The 18,762-nt window shown below is 37.4% G+C and overlaps 1 protein-coding gene across 6 annotated transcripts in view; it reads left to right on the top strand.

The window, feature by feature from the left end:
- Cacna2d1 (calcium voltage-gated channel auxiliary subunit alpha2delta 1) overlaps nucleotides 1-18,762 on the top strand; it is a 430,807-nt gene that overhangs the window by 265,810 nt on the left and 146,235 nt on the right. For all 6 annotated transcript variants that reach the window (XM_087656129.1, XM_087656128.1, XM_087656127.1 and 3 more), the window contains 1 exon segment: nucleotides 6,906-7,035. In XM_087656129.1, coding sequence (XP_087512255.1) covers nucleotides 6,906-7,035 — 130 coding nt within the window.

The following is an 18,762-nucleotide window of genomic DNA, read 5'->3' as shown; positions in this document are numbered from 1 at the left end:
TTTTGAAAAAATGGAAGTGAATACAAATCTAGTGTCCATGTCGATGTTATTTTGGGTTCTGAATACTAAAAAATTACGAAAATAGAAAACACCACCAAATAAATAATTACCTGGATATCTACTGTTTAAAGTTTTCTGTAGAGCAGATATTTACTTAGCCCACTAGTTTAGTTTCTGGAGACATCTGTCCTGTAAGTGTTCCAACTCCCTGAAGAGAGTGGAGTGCTTGCCCCAGTGGTCTGAGTTGTGCCAGCAACTTGCACTCTATCCTGAATTCCCTGAGCGTACAGAAGTAAATCAGACCGTTCCAAATCCTATCACCCATCCTGAGATATGTGACTCTGACTATAATCTAAATTTATAAAAAGCACAACCTAGATAGCTCATTAAATGGAATTGATTTTTTTTTTGCTTCATTTTATTTTATTGATCATTTAAAAGTTTTGACCAGTCTGGGACATTTAGCCAGTCTGCAGAGCTCCCTTGCACATTTATTTGTTTCTTCTTGGTTGTCTTGTCCACTTTAAAACTATTCCTAGCACGGCATTTTATTTAATGTCTCTTTAGAAGCATGGTTCATGATTTCATTTTATAGAAATAGGTTTGATTCTAGAAGGTGACAGGGTTATATACATCATATGGTCATGGAATCTGTTGTAATTTTTTTTAAAGAATTAAACTTTAAGTTTATTTCCTAACATTTTAATACTAATCTTATAACATGAAGTCTTTATTACAAGCCAATGTGTTGGCAAACTCAGAATCCTCGATTATAATACATGAAGATGAAACCGTAGCTGCTCCTGTGTACCAGCTGAGTCATTCTATTTTCTCTGGAAGGTTTTGTTGTTGTTCCTCTAAATTAAGATATATCTCGATGGGCTGGAGAGATGGCTCAGCGGTTAAGAGCACTGCCTGTTCTTCCAGATGTCCCGAGTTCAATTCCCAGCAACCACATGGTGACTCACAACCATCTGTAATGAGATCTGATGCCCTCTTCTGGTGTGTCTGAAGTTAGTGACTGTGTACTCCCATACATGGAATAAATAAGTTAAAAAAAAGTTTTAAAAGATATATTTCCATAGTGACTATCACGTGCTTGGATTGGGTTCTAATAATGCAAGACATTTGTCCTATGTTGTATGCATCACCTAAGGTTCAGAGCTCTACTGCGTGTAGCAAATTATTGTTATTTTAAAGAAAGCGAGATTGCTGGGCTTTAAGGCTCTCATCCAGTGTGATGCCGGTGTGCATGCCGTGCCAGCCCCCGGGCTTCACTAGCTGGTGTCGACCTGCAGTGGGACCTTGGGTGCAGGGTTATTGCAAAGGAGCTGGTCCACATCCCTATTTTCAACATTTGTTTTCTACAGTGATGCAAACTTTATCTTTCTGAAATTTAACTTTCATTTAAGTTAGAACACCTTAAAAGGGCCTTACCATGACATAAAATTGAATAGTAGAATTAAAAGAATATGGGGTTGGGGATTTGGCTCAGAGGTAGAGCACTTGCCTAGCAACCGCAAGGCCCTGGGTTCGGTCCCCAGCTCCGAAAAAAAAGAAAAGGAAAAAAAAAAAGAATATTTACCACAGGTGATTTCTAATGCCTGATATGAGAGTTACTGAGGCCCAGATATGACCTATCTTTATCAAGAGAAAAAAAAATATATTTCCCCTTTAGAAGTGTTTAAATAATGTTGAAAACATTGAAAAATACATATTAAAGGGATACTACTGGCTGCTTTGAATACCTGTCTATATTGTGTACTGTTTTAATCAGGTTGAATTACCAATCATATCAAGCTTTCTTCATTGTGAAGACTTTAAATATCCTTTAATAGCTTACATATTTAACATTTAGTTATTAAAGAATTGAAACAGTCTTGCCATCTAAGAATACTCCGCTGTTCAAGTGTAGCCTCCTGTAGAAGCGTGCCAAATCTAACCCTAGCAGGTGGGAACTAACCAATATATTTCACAGATCACCTACTTTCCCAGGGCCTGGGCAGCCACCTCTTGATTCTCATTTCTACAAAGTCAGTATTTTTAGATTCCACATATGAATAAAATTTCACGTTACACTGTTTTACTTGTCTTATTTCACTCACCACATTGTCTTCAGTTACATTTAATAAAATATCCATTTAATTAGTTAAAAATTATGAAGAATATGTCCAGAAAATGCCTCACTATGTATAAGGTGCTTGTTCCCACGACCTAACAACCTGTGATTAAGAGGTCCAGCGTTTTGAGAAAAAGAGAACTTTCCCAAGTTGTTCTGATTTCATACACACATTGTGCACCCTCTCTCTCTCTCTCTCTCTCTCTCTCTCTCTCTCTCTCTCTCTCTCTCTCTCTCACACACACACACACACATACACACACACACACAGCACAGAGAGAGAGAGAGAGAGAGAGAGAGAGAGAGAGAGAGAGAGAGAGAGAGAGAGGCAAAGAGACAAAAGAAAGAGAGGAAAGATAGAGAGTGAAACTGCAAGCAAATTTGTAGGTCAGAATACATCCATTCTCACTTGAATAAAGTAACTGAACTCTCCCTCAATCGTAGGTAAGATATATAAATATATGAACATGTTGCTCCAAATATAGTTTTATATTGAGCAAGCAACGCATATTTTCAAATCAAGCTCATGTTATAAACATCAGTTACTGGAATATGGAGTTTAATATAGTACATATACAGGAGTATTTTACCATGTAATTATTGGAACATTCAGATATGCCCTGTGAGTAGAGTTGAATGAACTAACCAGCTATCAGCATGCCCTTCTGTTTTTACATGACCTACTTCCTATTTCAAAATCTAAATTATCATGGCATCAGTCTAAGGATTGAACATCTTGTGTTTTGCTCATGTGTTTTACAAAGTATATCTGATTCTATTTAAGAATGCATTTGTTCAGTTTCCCTGTACAGACTTATACAAAGGGAAATATGCTTATTTTAGATGTTTAGTGAAAAAGTTAAAGACAAATGCTGTTCCATCTCCTACATGATCTGATAAATACAGATATATTAAGAATATAATATAGCATTTAGCATATTGGAACTATGCATTGTCCCCTCTATGTTAATTGCTACATTGCTAGCATACATTTCAATTAAACTATTTTCTGCAATCCTATAAGTACAATGGTAGTTTTGATGTTATAATGAACAATAATTTCAGTGTGTTAAACGCAATAAAATAAAAGTTCTCTCATATTGATGAAATTATTTTGATTTATCTAGACAAAAAAAGAGGCACGAGAAACAGTGGTATTTTCTGTTACTATATTTTAGATGCATGCAGTAATGCGAAGTTTGAAAAATTATCCATATTGAAAATTATGCTGTTATTTCTTTTGCTTTTTTCAAATTTACGAGGCCATTTATTTCCTTTAATTTAATTAATTTAATAAAGGCAAACATTCAAAGTCTGCCTATGGGCTTTACAATGGCATCTAGAATATTTTGGGATATCTCTTTCATGGAAGTTAGAACCTACACGATAGTAAGCTTAAAAACGGTGAAGCAAAGAGGAAAAGGAGGTGCAGCAATAGGCTAAAGTGGAATCCAGCCGGTGTGTGTGCGGGGGTGTGTGGCAGTGTCAAGGCCTGTCACTTTTTGGAGCACTCACAGAAAGGGACCTGTCATGACTGCCCTCAGAAAGACCCAAAAAGCAGCTGAAACAGTCAGATGCATATAGGTGCACCCAACCAAAGGGCAGAAGCTGCTGGCCCCTGTGGTTGAATTAGGGAAAAGCTGGAGGAAGCTGAGGAGGAGGGCTGCCCTGTAGAAGGACCAGCAGCCTCAATTAACCTGGACCCCCAAGATCTCTGAGACACTAAGCCACCACCAGGCAGCACACATCAGCCGACATGAGGCCCCCAACACATATACAGCAGAGGACTGCCGGGTCTGGGTTCAGTCAGAGAAAATCACCTAACCCTCATCGTCATGGTGGGAAGTTCGGCAGTGTGCAGGCAGACGTGGTGCTGGAAGAGCAAAGAGTTGTACAACTTGCAGGCAGTAAAATGGGACTGTGTTCCATACTGGCTATAGCTTGAGCATATGAGACCTCTTAGCCCTACCCCACAGTGACACACTTCCTCCAACAAGGCCACATCTCCTGACAGTGCCCTCCCTATGGCCAAATATGGAAACACACAAGTCTATGGAGTCATTCTTACTCAAACCATCACAGATTATGCTCATATCTTTGCTTCTCAGACACTTGAGTTTCCTCCTTGAGAATTCTCTGTTCAGTTCTGTACCATACCATATTTTTAAATGGGTTATTTGTTTTCTTGATATCTAGTGTTTGGAATTTTTATGTCTTTATAACATCAGCCCTCTATCCGATGTGTGGGTGGTACGCACCATTTTCCCCAGCTCATTTGCAGAGAAGCTAAACCATGCACTGCCTCCAAAGAATGTTCTTTTAAAAAATACTTAAGAGGTGTTACCATTTATCCTCATCTATTATCTATACATGATACAGGGATATAATGCATGGAGGTTAACAAATTTGAGGTATCTGCTATTATGTTTGTTATGTTTATTGCCAACCCTAATTTCTCCTGAAACATCACATGAACCTAGTTTAACCCACTGGTAATTTACAGGAAGATATTCCAACCTACATTTCCTCTAGACTTGTTAAAATCCTGGGCAGTTGCCATGTCCTTTGTGATGTCACAGGTCACAGGTGGAGCTTGAGAGCCTGTGCTCTAAAAGCACTGACTGAGAGGGCTGCTGGGGCCTTGTTCCTTCTGCACTGCTGCGTTAAACTAGAGTAACTCTGCACTCAGCATGCTCATGGCGAGGCACGCTGGGATGCCGTTCATCGGCTGAGTGTTTTCTTCACGGCCGTGCTACTAGCACAGGTTCTGGTTTTCTTAATACCCCCTTGTCTCAGTCAGTCAATAGTATCCAAGAGTGATCTTTTAAGAATGTGTTCATTTTGATATTAAAACCTAAGAAAAGCAAACTCCTGTTTCAATCACACTCTTTTTCTTCATGGTCAAGGCAGAGGTGACTTTTCTTAGGCTAAGCCGTATGTCGCTTTGTGGTTTCTCACAGGAATCCCCTGTTTCTCTTGTCTTCTCTGTGTGATTCTGTCATTCGGATATTTTCACTTCAAGCATGACTCTTGTTAATGCATAAGTTGTTTGTTATTACTAAATCCATATATCTGTGGCTTTCCCTGAATGAAAACATTTTCTGCTTTCAAACAACTTTATCAAAGACCAGCGTTTTGGTGAAACTCCTGAATAGATACGTTTATGTGCATATGTCCTGATGCCAGTCGTCATGAGTAATGATTCATTATGGCTAAATAATGTCACCTTGGCTTATTAAACTCATTTCACCGCATAATGAAGGATTGCATGGGAGTTCAGAGTCACTGTGAAGGTCTATGTTGCTAAGATTTGTGTCTAAATGGTCTCTGTCATGGTCCAGATAATAATGTGTGTCTGTCTCAGTATTTGAGGATACCGACATATTATCTGGTGGGTTACATTTTTTCAAACAATAGAATAATAAAGAATTACATGATGTAGCGATAGCATGAACATGAAAGATAGCAAACCCTTTACCATCCTGTTGAGTTTTTGTTCTTACAACATTCAATCAGCTGCTTTATGGCATTTTCTGATTGTTCCTTCTAATTCTCCCTGTTGCTTGTTAGGTACACCACTGCCATGTGCTAATGAATGTGGGGACTTTTCTGTGTACTGTATTTAAAATAGATTTTTATTCCTATTTATTTAATGCCTCTGGAAGATATAAAACATTTCCCACAAAAGGAACTGAAAATATAAGTTTAAACTTAGAAAACAGGGAAGAGATTATAAAAAATATATGTAAGTTGAGAAACTATTTAATATGCAAGGCAAAAAAAGGCAAAAAAAAAAGAAAGAAAGAAAGAAGGAAAGAAAGAAAGAGAAAAAGAGAGAAAGAAAGGAAGAAAGAAAGAAACAGAAGGGGGCCGGAGAGATGGCTCAGCGGTTAAGAGCACTGACTGCTCTTCCAGAGGTCCTGAGTTCAATTCCCAGCAACCACATGGTGGCTCACGACCATCTGTCATGGGATCTGATGCCCTCTTCTGGTGTGTCTGAAGACAGCTACAGTGGACTTATATATAATAAATAAATAAATTATTTTTTTTTAAGTTACAGAAGCAGAGCGGATAGTTTTATGCCCAGGGAATAAGAAAATAACACTATCGCAGGCACAATTAGGGAGGTCAAAGGACAGGAAATTAACCTTTGATTTTAATTCTCACATCGTTGGCTTGTATTATTATTTATGGAATCCTGATGCCTATTTGAGAGAACTGAGTTAGGATTTAATTGTGTTTAGAACTGTAATGGTTCTCTTCCTCTTTTGTATGCTCTCTTTTTAAAACAAGCCTGATTCACATAGAGAAGTTGTAAAAGTGAAGAAAACAAACAGCCTACAGCAATGGTCTTTCAGTTCTCTCTTACTCTCCTAATGAGTGCTACTCTTTTGATAAATCATTGTCAGCTGCCTGGCATAAGCTTAGTTGTGTAAATCCTGAAATTCATTCCAAGCGGATAATTTAGATTTGATTGCCCCATGACACTTACCTGTGCTTTAAGTGTGCATCTCAAAATGTGTTTTAAGAGAGCGCTCAAGATGATTCTGGAATGCTTCCAACCTGAAGTAACGGGGAGATAACTTACTTTTAATTGGGTAATATGAGCATTTAGTGTGACTGCTATAGAATTTATATAAGCATTTAGTCACAGTACCATATTGAAAAATATACCTCTATCTTTTAAAGAATATATACTGTGAGCAGACAAGAAAGTGAATATGAATAGTTTTGTTAGCCTGTTTTATAAAGTTGTTTATTTCCATACCTTTCCTTTCCTATACAGCCTGAAAGAAATGAGAGTGAGTCAGGCAGCCAACGGATTAAACCTGTTTTCATCGAAGACGCTAATTTTGGACGCCAGATATCCTATCAACATGCAGCGGTCCATATTCCCACGGACATCTATGAGGGCTGTAAGTAAATGACTGTGAAGAACTGTTGGGATGCTGAGCGTATCTGACATGTCTTATACGGGGAAAAAAATAGGTGTGAGTGAGAAGCTGGGGTGAGTCTGTGCTTGAGCCAAACCTCAGTAGTAGAGTGCTACGCTAGTATATAAGGCCTACCCTAGGTTCAGTCTGTAGAAAGCCACACTGCCAATGACATTTTGTTAGCGTCATTGGTTTTTGTGGCTGCTCACTTTTGCTATATTTATGTTACCATGCCCGTCAGTCAGTGTGGCTTTCTTCTCTTTATTCTAGAGCAGATTAAAAACACCCTAAGTATTGTGGGCTAAGACACAAATAAATTTTCCTTTGGGGAAAGGAAATGCCTTAAGAAAAAATGACACCATTGGCTTGGACTCTGAGTTAAGCTGGCTTCTCCTTATGGAAGGGAGAAAGGTAAGCATTAAGAAAGAAACTGGGAGAAGCCCATGTTTGTTCTGGGCATTCCATACATTAATGAGGGTAGATCTAAGGATTCTAAATAGGGAAGGCTTTTCCAAAGGAGACTCCAAGGATGTGGTCTTGCCTCAGTCACAGAATTGGGTTTCCATGTTATTCTAGCCCATTTCCTAAATGCCTTTCTGTGCCTCCTGTCTTCCTGTCCTGCATAAAGGAAAAGCAAGAGGAAAAACCCATGATGCGTTTTAAAAATATATTTCTTATATTCCCACAAATTGGAAAAACTATAGAAGGTATCAAGTATCCAAAGTGGACGTGAAATTGTGTAAAATCAGAAGCCAGATTGCACAAGTTCACATCTAAACCTTAGTAGTAGTATTTTCTCAACTGGATCTTTCAGGTTTCTCAGAAAACTCTTTCACGTAAGTAAAACGGAGTTAAGACTACAGACCTGAAAGGCCGTTCGAGGATAAAGTAACAATATATTTTACATTCCAAAACAATACCAAACTCAAAGTAATCTCAGGTCAGGATTTGCCGTTAGTAGCCTCCTTCCTCATTTAGGATGAAAAAAACTGTGTAAGTAATCTTTGTAAATTACATTTTTTTTTTTTGGTAAATTTATTCTGAGGCTGCTTTAAACATGGGACGGGAGCATGGGTCTTGGTATGACGTGTATTTCCTCTTTTATTAGCTTATATTATTCATTTACTTCCCTTTGGTTTTGTTTCCTGCTGGGGTGCTGGTGGTGGCACCCAGGCGGTCACACACACTGAGCCTCAGCCCTGTTTTTCCTTTTGTTTGTTTTAAAGACACATACTTTTTTTCTTCAGTGTATCAGTGCTTTTAGAATTTGAATCACATGATTTTTCTCACTTCCTGAGAGAAAAGAGTTGTGTGTATAGAGCTTATTACCACATGGCAATTAAAATAACATCTTTCTCATCTAATTCACATTACTTCCAAAGAGTTTTTCTTTTTCTGTTTTTTTAATTTCTTTATAGTTATATTTTTTATTTTTTTATTGGATATTTTTACTCATTTACATTTCAAATGCTATCCCCTCTCCGGGTTTCCCCTCCACAAACCCCTTATTCCACCCCCAAGTCCCTGATTCTATGAGGGTGCTCCTCCACGCACCCACCCACTCCCACCTCACCTCTCTGTCATTCCTCTATACTGGGGAAACAAGCCTTCGGAGGACCAAGGACTTCTCCTTCCATTGATGCCCAACAATCCTCTGCCACATATGCTGCTGGAGCCATGGGTCCCTCCATGTGTTCTCTTTGGCTGGTGGTTTAGCCCCTGGGAGCTCTGGGGGTCTGCTTGCTTGATGTTGTTGCTCTTCCTATGGGGTTGCAAACCCCTTCAGCTCTTTCAGTCCTTTCTCTAACTCCTCCATTGGGGTCCCTGTGCTCAAGTCACAGTTTTGATTGTTGGAATTACTTTTATTAGATTCTTGGGACTAAAGAGATGGTTTAGCAGTTAAGAGACTTTGCTGCTCTTGTAGTGGACCCAGGTTTAGTTCCCAGCACCCACATGGCAGTTCGCAATCATCATGTAATTTCAATTCCAAGGTATCTTACAACTTCTTCCGACTTCCACAGAGAAGAGTCATGTACATGGTACACAGGTGTACATGCAGGCAAACATTCCTACACATAAAGTAAAAATAAAATTATGTATCTGTGCATATACATACATATACGTATATTTTTTTAAAAAACAGGACTTAGGTAATGCTCATATCCATAGCAATGCTCCTCAACTATTTTAAACCTTTTTTTTACTTTATACGGTTTCAGTTTTATTATCATCAGCTGATGTGTAACGATTTTGTGTCTGTCTTTGCATCTACAATGAAAAAAAATAATCTGTAAGGATATAAAACTGTGAATCAAATTGTTTTGGTATTTTGTTCATTTTATTTTATTTTATTTTATTTTATCAGCTGTCTGTGAGTCTGGTGGGTACTATTTCAACTATTCCAACATGTCTGTAGGAGAACCCTCATTTCCCATTTTAGAAGATTTACTTAGCTATTTTTAATTCTGCATGTGTTTATGCCTGTGTATGTGGATATACCACACGAGTGACGGTAGTCTCAGAAGTCTTAAGAGAGTACAGCATGGTACTAGCATGACTGGTCGAGGAATCGGATGCTACCTTGTATATTGTTACCTTGTTAGAAACCTCCCATAATTGTGTTTGCTTTCCTGTCTGGTATTTCACATCTTCCCCCATTACTTATATTCAGTAATTTATGAATGACAAAAAGATACTCTCAGCCAGTGGTTTTTCACAAAACAGTCAAATCCCATGGCCTATTTTCTTTAGCATATACATATATACACACATGAATTCTTTATGGGAGATAAATAGACCAAAACATGGATGCCTGAATAAAGCTGGTGAAATTCCGTCTACACATATCCATTTGTACCTCAGTAAGAGCCCTGTCTGGCATTTGTTGTAAAGAGAATGTCACCCTATAAATTCTATAGATTGGCATTTGATAATTACAGAACGACATTGGTCACAAAAAAAATCAGACACATTAGAGGAGTAATACTCATTTCTCCATTTTAAAGATTTACTTGGCTATTTTCGATTTTCTGTGTGTTTTTTGCCTGTGTATGTGTATGTACACATGCGTGAGGGTGGCCACAGAAGTCTTAAGAGAATACCACATCCCCTGGAGTTAGGATGATGGGCCATCAAAGGAGGGTGTCAGGAGCCAAACAAAGGTCCTCTGGAAAACTTCACTTTCTTACCAATGTCTTTATTTGTGTGTATAGATATGTTGAGGCCAGAAGACACCCATGGTATTATTCTCAGAAGGACTATCTTCTTTGAGACAAGACTTCTCACTGGCCTGGAAGCTCACCAAGTAGGCTAGAATAGCCCATGAGTGATCTTTCTGTATCTACCAGCCCTGTACGAAATTATAGTCTCACACCACTTATGCTCAATATTTTTACCTGAGCTCTGGTTCTCACTCTTTTGAGGGAAGTACTTGTGTGTGTGTGTGTGTGTGTGTGTGTGTGTGTGTGCATGTGTGTGTGTGCGCAAGCACACTCGTGCACACATATGTGCTCCTGTGTATATAAAGGCCAGAAGCTAGAGTTCCTTATTGCCCTCCATCACTCTCCTTTTTGTTTTTTGAGACAGGTTTCTCACTGACCTGAGCCCATTAATTCAGCTAGCCTGGGTATCCAGTGGGCTCCTGAGAGCCATCACCATTTCCCCTCATACCCAGTTTGACAAGTGCTGGACTTCCAGATTTGCTTGTTACCATGCCTGGCGTTTCCCTGAGTAAAGAGGATCCAAACTGAGGTCCCTGTGCTGGGACCTTTTAGGCAAAGCCTTTCTCCCCTGTCCCTCATTTCTTGTTCTTATGCTCTTGTTAATTTTCAGTCAAATAAAGTCTTAATATAAGGCCTTATCTAAATAGATTCTTAATATATTTTAATCCAGAAGAGATGTGAAACCTGATAAATAAGGAAAGGAATGCATTTTGAAAAGTATTAATTTTTTTTACGCACCATACACTGTTATCTAAATTTTTCAAGAATTTTTGCTGCATACGCATAGTTTTGTTTCCAACTCAGAATAAATTATTTGTAAACATCCATAGAAAATAATTTTTAAGGTCATCCATAAGAATGTTATTAGCTTGAAAATTAACGAGATAAATGCTTATGTTTTTAAACCTCTCAAGGTAGTAGTTGGGATAGACCATGCTTTGGAAAGAAAAGAAAAGCTCAAAACTTGGATCATTTGCTTTGCCTCACGCCTCACTCTTCTGTTAATGCTGCCTCCTCCTTTGCTGATATTCCATCAATGTGATGCCAGCCTCCTGTGGCCCTTACTCCTTTACAGTTCACAGCCAGCCTTTGTGCTGCAGGAGCGAATGGCAGGAGTCATATTAGAAATGTCAACAAGATCTGGAAAAGTCTCTGAGTCCCAGGAGTCATCAGTCACTTGTTTGGAATGAGCGGGATTTGGAGGGCAGTTGTGGCTCCCGTGAATATGGAAATGCAGTCTAATTGAAGGCTTAACCAGGGCCTTCCTTCGCTCAAAGGCATCTGTGTGGCTAAATCTCAGAAGCAATCTCATGTTCGAATTTCCCAAAGGAAATTATGTTTTAAAGTCCTTTGAATCGAAATGATATTATTTTCATTTGATTATATATTCAAATGTTCAGAATTGTAGCTTTAATTAGAGTGCCAGCTAAGGTTTCTCAGTCTGGGGAATTTCACTGGTTACTATGTTTCGTTTTGCATCCAAACTCCTTAATTTCAGGATCTCATTTAGAACATAAACAAAAACAAGCTCTGAATTGTGTCAGCTGATAAGTTTTCCCTTTTGTTTGTTTATTCCTGTCTTTGTGTTTGCAGTGACAGAGATCAAGCTCACACTAGGCAAGTGCTCCTCCACTGAGATACATCCCCAATTCCCAGAGTTGTTTTGATCAAAGAATTTACCGAATCTTTAATTACTCAGGGTCAAGTTTACAGAGTATCTTAGACTATTTTATAGATTTATATTATTTTAATAAAATGTATGGTTTTTATAAATATAGTTTGTGAAGAATGTGTATAGTGTTTTGCTTAAAGGCAAGCATGTGTATCATGCGCCTGCTTAACATCTTTGAAGTCAAGAAGAGGCCACAGATCTTCTGAATCCGGCGTTACAAATGGTTGTGGGCCATCACTTGAGTACTGGAAATTGAACCCTGGTCCTTGCAAGAGCCGCAAATGTTCTTAACAGCCATGCCATCTTTCCAGCCCCATACATCATTTTATTTTATTTTTTTAAAAATTGTTATGGTAATGACAGCTGCTTAATCCAGCATTTTAGAGAGATGGAGACCCACGAGTTTGAGGTCAACTTGTGGGTTATATAGTGAGATCCAGACCAGCCAGGGCTACACAGTGAGACCCTGCCCTACGAAAAAAGAATAAAAAAATTTAACAATTAAGTAAAAAGAAAATACTCTACATAGATCAGGTCCCATAACAGCTGAGTAAGGGATGTGAATAGGAATCTACTTAACATAGAAAGGGCTGTAGTGTAACAGACCAAGAACCGGAAACCATTGTACTAAGTGAGTACTTCCTTCCGGGTCTAGTGCATCAGGTTTTCTTCCTGTGGAAATCAAGGGTGTAAATCTCCATTTCACTCAAGAGGAAGAGATTTTGGAAAATGGTTCTAGGAAGTGATCTTCTCTGATCACACTTCAGTCTTGAAAATGTTTAAATCTGCATTTTTATATAAGATGAAATGAAGAGTAAATACTTTCTTTGAAAATTAAAATTTTTGATTTAAAATGATTTCTGAAAGAGAATTTTGTCATTTTTTTTTCTGATTAAGGATGAATCCAATTCTTGTGATGAATCACACAAATAAAGATGAGAGACTCTCTAGCTATGGAAAAAAAAAGAACAGAATTTAAGTTTGCATAACACTTTCAAGTACCATGTAATTTTGTCCTACATGTGCCCTAGAGTTTAAGTAAGGCAATCACTGTTTCAACTTTAGTAATGGGAAAGTTTGAACACAATTTTGTTACGAAGATGTTAGTGTCGTTGAAACATGAATATCTTAAGGAATTGTATTCTATTTTGAAGTTTTAAACTACTAATAATTATCAACACTTAACATAGCTTATCCTAATTCATATTTACCTTGAGTTAAAAGGCTATAGCTACCTGTCTTGAGTTGCCATGTACTATACTAATTGCACAGTATAAAGATGCATCCCCAGTCTTCTGTAGAAAGTAAGTTAAACTGTTCTGAAAGTTACAACTCAAAAGAATGTACACCATTGAATACTGAGCTAAGTTGCTGGCAAATACTTGTTCTCTCAGCTACTAGGGAGTGGTAGATAAAAGGATAATTTGAAATTTTGAATTACAGACCAGCCCTGGGAATCTAGTAAATTCCTACTTCAGAATGGATGATAGAAAGGTAGGTAGATCATAGATACATAGATTCGATCGATCGATCGATAGATAGATTAGATAGATAAGTAGGTAGGTAGGTAGACAGACAGAAAGACAGACAGACAGATATATGGATAAATAGATAGTTAACTTCACTAATTATTAATTTACATTTGTCATAAGCAACTTGTTTTCTTAAATCAACAAGTGGATGATACTATTTTATAAGATTAAACATTAACATTCAAATTCATTGTCAAGCTCAGGTAAAGCAGGCTGTCTGAGTCTTGAGCACTGAAAATGATAGATAATATTTGCTATTCCTGTGAAAATTTAAAAGTTCTAAATAACAAAGTGAATTATGACATACCTTGGCATTAAGTTCATGAGTCTTTAAAATACAGAAGCCTTCCTAAGACTGTTAAAGGAGAGTCATGTTACAGGTAAAACACATGAGTCTAAATATCATAGATAGTAAAGTGATACAGCAATATTGGAACATTTAAAGAGTATTATAAAAAATGAAACAGATGATTGATTGTAGAATTCATAAATGTTGGTACAATGGGAGGTCTAAAATCATACTAGTCCTTGGAAAAATCCATTTTACAAAAAAAAATGCTTCACATTGATTAATTTCTAGAATGCTTTCTGAGGAAAATAACTTTAAATTTGTTGTGTGTATCAGAATGATGGAAAAGATAAAAACACATCGACGCATGTCACTTTCAGTTTCAAGAAAACAAAATTACATTCTGAATTACATGAAAGGAGAAAAATAGAAAGATAACTACAGATGAAGTTCACTTGAAAGACTAAGGCAAGGTTATCAGTCGTCCTGTCTTTCACACAGAGTCAATATGGAGGTGCTAAACAATTTGAGGAAACTTGCAGTGTGGCTAAATTGGTAACACTGGTAGAAAAAATATCTAACTGTGTCTAAAATTGTAAGTGGATTAAACTGAAAACACTGCGGAATTGAGATGTTTGGGAAGAATATCATGTGTAACTCTGATATCCACATATTTGTCTACTTTCCATATATTAGCAATAAATAATTATACAATGTAAAATGGAGGCAAGAAAGAACCCACAGTATAGAAACTATTTAACATGTTAGATTGTTTTAGAATCTGTGCAAACCACACAAATTCATTTCTGAAGGATTTCTAAAACAATGCATGTCTGTTAATTTTCCATTACTCATCTGCTCTAAGTTTACTGATTGCTCAAATAGTTTATGTAGTAAATTAGACCTTAAAACTGATTTACCGTTCACAGACTATTTATACTGAGAATTTTCCTCTAAAATGCAAATATTCAGAAAACCATTCACCCCCCTAAAATGCTGGCATTCGAAACATCATGTATAACTCTGACACAAAGATGAAATAAACCATTTTTTACATCAACTTTAACTGCTCCATGCCCAAGAAGATGTTTTGAAAGAGTTAGATACAAATTCATTTTCAGCCTCTTCACCTGCAGAAGAAGTGACATACTTTTTGGCTTGTCCTTAACATTTCCCTTGTTAAATACAAGACTCTAAAATGGGAGTTTGATCATGTCCTCTTATTGTCCAAATAAGTACAGAAGGTAATTTTTTCAAAATACTAGCATGTTTCTCTAAACTTTACCAAATCTATTTTGTGACATATAATTTTAAGAAGGTCCATTTGAATAGATTAGCCATTGAACATGCTAGAAATTAAATCAAGTTTTTAAAGGGTTGGTTCAGGTTTTGCTACCTGGTGACTTATTCTTGTTTAAATTTCTTGTAGTCATAAAACCTGACTTTATTAGCTGCACTGAAAGCACCCCAGATAAGTGTCTCCCAACGATCAGATTTCTTAATGCATTCATTATCTTGTTGGGGACGTTCACCCCACTTTCCAACCTGCTACATTTTTCAAAGCAATAATATTGTAAGTTAATATTTCCCATAAATGTGAATTTAAATAAAAGTACAATATGAATAGTGGTTTTACTGATATATCATATTGACTGATTTCGTTTCCGCAGAGGGTTTGCCTGTCAGCAAGTGTCAGTTATGCATGGTGGATGGTGCTATGATATAGCAGTTTCATGCCAAGTGATAGAAGATGTCTGTTGCTAAAGAACTGTCAGTAAGATGTTTCCATGGCTCTAATATTAGCAGAGTGGCTTTGCTTTTGTCTCTTAAAAAACGCAATTTAAATTAGAAAGGCTTGATTCTGAATCATCCAAACAGAAATCTGATTAAGTGCTAGGAAAGGGCGCTCTTGAAAGAACAATTCTTCCTGTGGCAAAGTGATCATCTAATGTAATGAAAGGATTAGCTAAATAATTAGTATTGCTCCTCATTAGCGACAGAGCAGGGAAATTGGAGGGACATCATAAAAGGATATGGAGGACAAGCCTGAGGTTCAAACATAGATTTTGGGCTGTGATAATTTGACCATATTTAATAACTGACACAAAAGAAGCAATTCTGCTTCTGAGATAAAGCTGGTACTTACCTTTATTGTCCCTCTCTATTGATGTTTTTTGGTAATATATGCAAGTTCACAGATAGCGTCAATGCGCTCACTTTCTGATATGCAAATGACCAAGGTATAGTATTATTCTAATCACACAGAGGCCAATCTTGTAATTTATTTTGAGTCACACAATTGCAGACCGATCCATATTACTAGTTTTATTGTAGATTTTTCAAATCCCACTGGGCTTAACTGTTTCTTCACCAAAGTTTAGATGCTTTAGATGTAACTCTCCATGTGACTATTCTTGGAGGGGAAGAGCTTATGAAGCCATTTGGGGAAAAGAGCTCATAAGAATTGTAGGATCCCCTGAAAGGTTTGGTGCCTTTGTAAGAAGGGGATGAAAGATCCTGTCTCTCTCTTTCTTTGGAATTCCCATCTTCTCTCTCTTCCTCCCTTCCTCCCTCTTTCCTCTTTCCTCTCCCCTCCTTAACTTTTTATGCATAAACAGGTAGATGTGTCATCTTGGGTTGATGGCTATCAGGACACCACGAAGACACCCCTACATGAGATGTTATTGACAAACATTTCACCCTTGCACTGACTGGTCCTCAGAGCTGTGAGAAAATGGATTTCTGTTGTTTAAGCTATCACGTCGTGATATTCGTTGTGGCATCCCAAGCAGAATGAATTCAATTTTCTTTGACCGAACAGTTGCTTTAGTCTGAAAACCTTAAGACAGTAAATATAACTGGAAGGAAAGGTCATTTTGGTTGTTCTGTTCCACCCATGCTATTATGTTTAGAACTATTTTTACACCATTCCTGCACTATATGTTTTAGAACTGGTTCTCCACTATCCCTGTGTATATGGTTCAGAGCTGTCTGTCCTCAATCCTTCAGGCATATGCTTTAGAACTACTTGGATGCCCAGTGGATATGTGTTAGAGTCTTTGTTGCATTTAATTCAGGATTGATTTTTTTCTGTTATGTATTGTTTTGTTGTTGTTTTTATTGTTGTTGTTGTTGCTGCTGCTGCTCCTGCTGTTGCTTTGGTTTGACATAAAAATCTCACACTGTTGCCAAGGGTGGCATGGACTGCCTGCATTCAATCGACCTTCATGCCAGCTTCCTATATGGCCAAGAATGGCATTTACCACTTCACTGAACTTAATTCTGAATCTCAATTTCCAGATTTTCACATTGATGTGATTCAATTCTCATAATGTATTTATACTAACAAACTTAATAGATAAACTCATATTTCTAGTTAGACAGGAAACCAGATAGGAACATACATGTTATGAATAAATTAATACATCTCATAGGGAAATTCTATATATTGTTTAGTGGGTACATAAATGAGATAAATTTATTCAGTTACCAACCTTTTTTTAAGAAGAGAAAAACTAATATCATAATACCATGACAGCTTCCATTTCCATTCTGAACACAGCATCCTGTGCTCAATGAGTCATTCTGGTATATTGTTATTTTGTTATCTATGCAGATAATAATATCCTGTCCATGTTAAAAAAAAACAGGTTGTATTTTAGAATCATCTTGGAATGTTTGAATTTGTTCATTCTTCAAATATTTATTTGTTTTATTTTATGTTAATTGCTGAGTTTTCCCTGTATGTATGTATGTGGACTACATGTGTGCTGGGTACCTCTGAAGGCCAGCAGAGGGTATTGGGTTCACTAAAACCAGAGTTATACAGTTGTTAGCTGTATGTAAATGCTAAAAAGAGAACATACGTCTTCTCGAAGAGCTGCCCGTGCTTTAACCACTGAGCTACCTCTCTATCCTAGACAAACATTATTTTGAAAAACTTATTGTTTCTATCTTTTTGTACCTGTTGAGGCCCGTTTTTTGACCAATTATATGGTCAATTTTGGAGAAAGTACCATGAGGAGCTGAGAAGAAGGTATATCCTTTTGCTTTAGGATAGAATGTTCTATAAATATCCGTTAAGTCCATTTGGCTCATGACTTCTCTTAGTCTGTCGACATCACTGTTTAATTTCTGTTTCCATGATCTGTCCATTGATGAGAGTGGGGTGTTAAAATCTCCCACTATTATTGTGTGAGGTGCAATGTGTGTTTTGAGCTTTAGTAAGGTTTCTTTTACGTATGTAGGTGCCCTTGTATTTGGGGCATAGATATTTAGGATTGAGAGTTCATCTTGGTGGATCTTTCCTTTGATGAATATGAAGTGTCCTTCCTTATCTTTTTTGATGACTTTTAGTTGGAAATTGATTTTATTTGATATTAGAATGATGCTGGATGTGGAGAAAGAGGAACACTCCTCCATTGTTGGTGGGATTGCAGACTGGTAAAACCATTCTGGAAATCAGTCTGGAGGTTCCTCAGAAAATTGGACATTGAACTGCCTGAGGATCCAGCTATACCTCTCTTGGGCATATACCCAAAAGATGCCTCAACATATAAAAGAGACACGTGCTCCACTATGTTCATTGCAGCCTTATTTATAATAGCCAGAAAATGGAAAGAACCCAGATGCCCTTCAACAGAGGAATGGATACAGAAAATGTGGTACATCTACACAATGGAATATTACTCAGCTATCAAAAACAACGAGTTTATGAAATTCGTAGGCAAATGGTTGGAACTGGAAAATATCATCCTGAGTGAACTAACCCAATCACAGAAAGACATACATGGTATGCACTCATTGATAAGTGGCTATTAGCCCAAATGCTTGAATTACCCTAGATCCCTAGAACAAACGAAACTCAAGACGGATGATCAAAATGTGAATGCTTCACTCCTTCTTTAAATGAGGAAAAAGAATACCCTTGGCAGGGAAGGGAGAGGCAAAGATTAAAACAGAGACTGAAGGAACACCCATTCAGAGCCTGTCCCA

This window comes from Rattus norvegicus, chromosome 4 (genome assembly GCF_021556685.1).
Source record: "Rattus norvegicus strain SHRSP/BbbUtx chromosome 4, alternate assembly SHRSP_T2T, whole genome shotgun sequence".
NCBI classification, from domain to species: Eukaryota; Metazoa; Chordata; class Mammalia; order Rodentia; family Muridae; genus Rattus; species Rattus norvegicus.
Note: the sequence above shows the minus strand (reverse complement) of the source record. Positions and strands in the feature narration are given on the sequence as shown.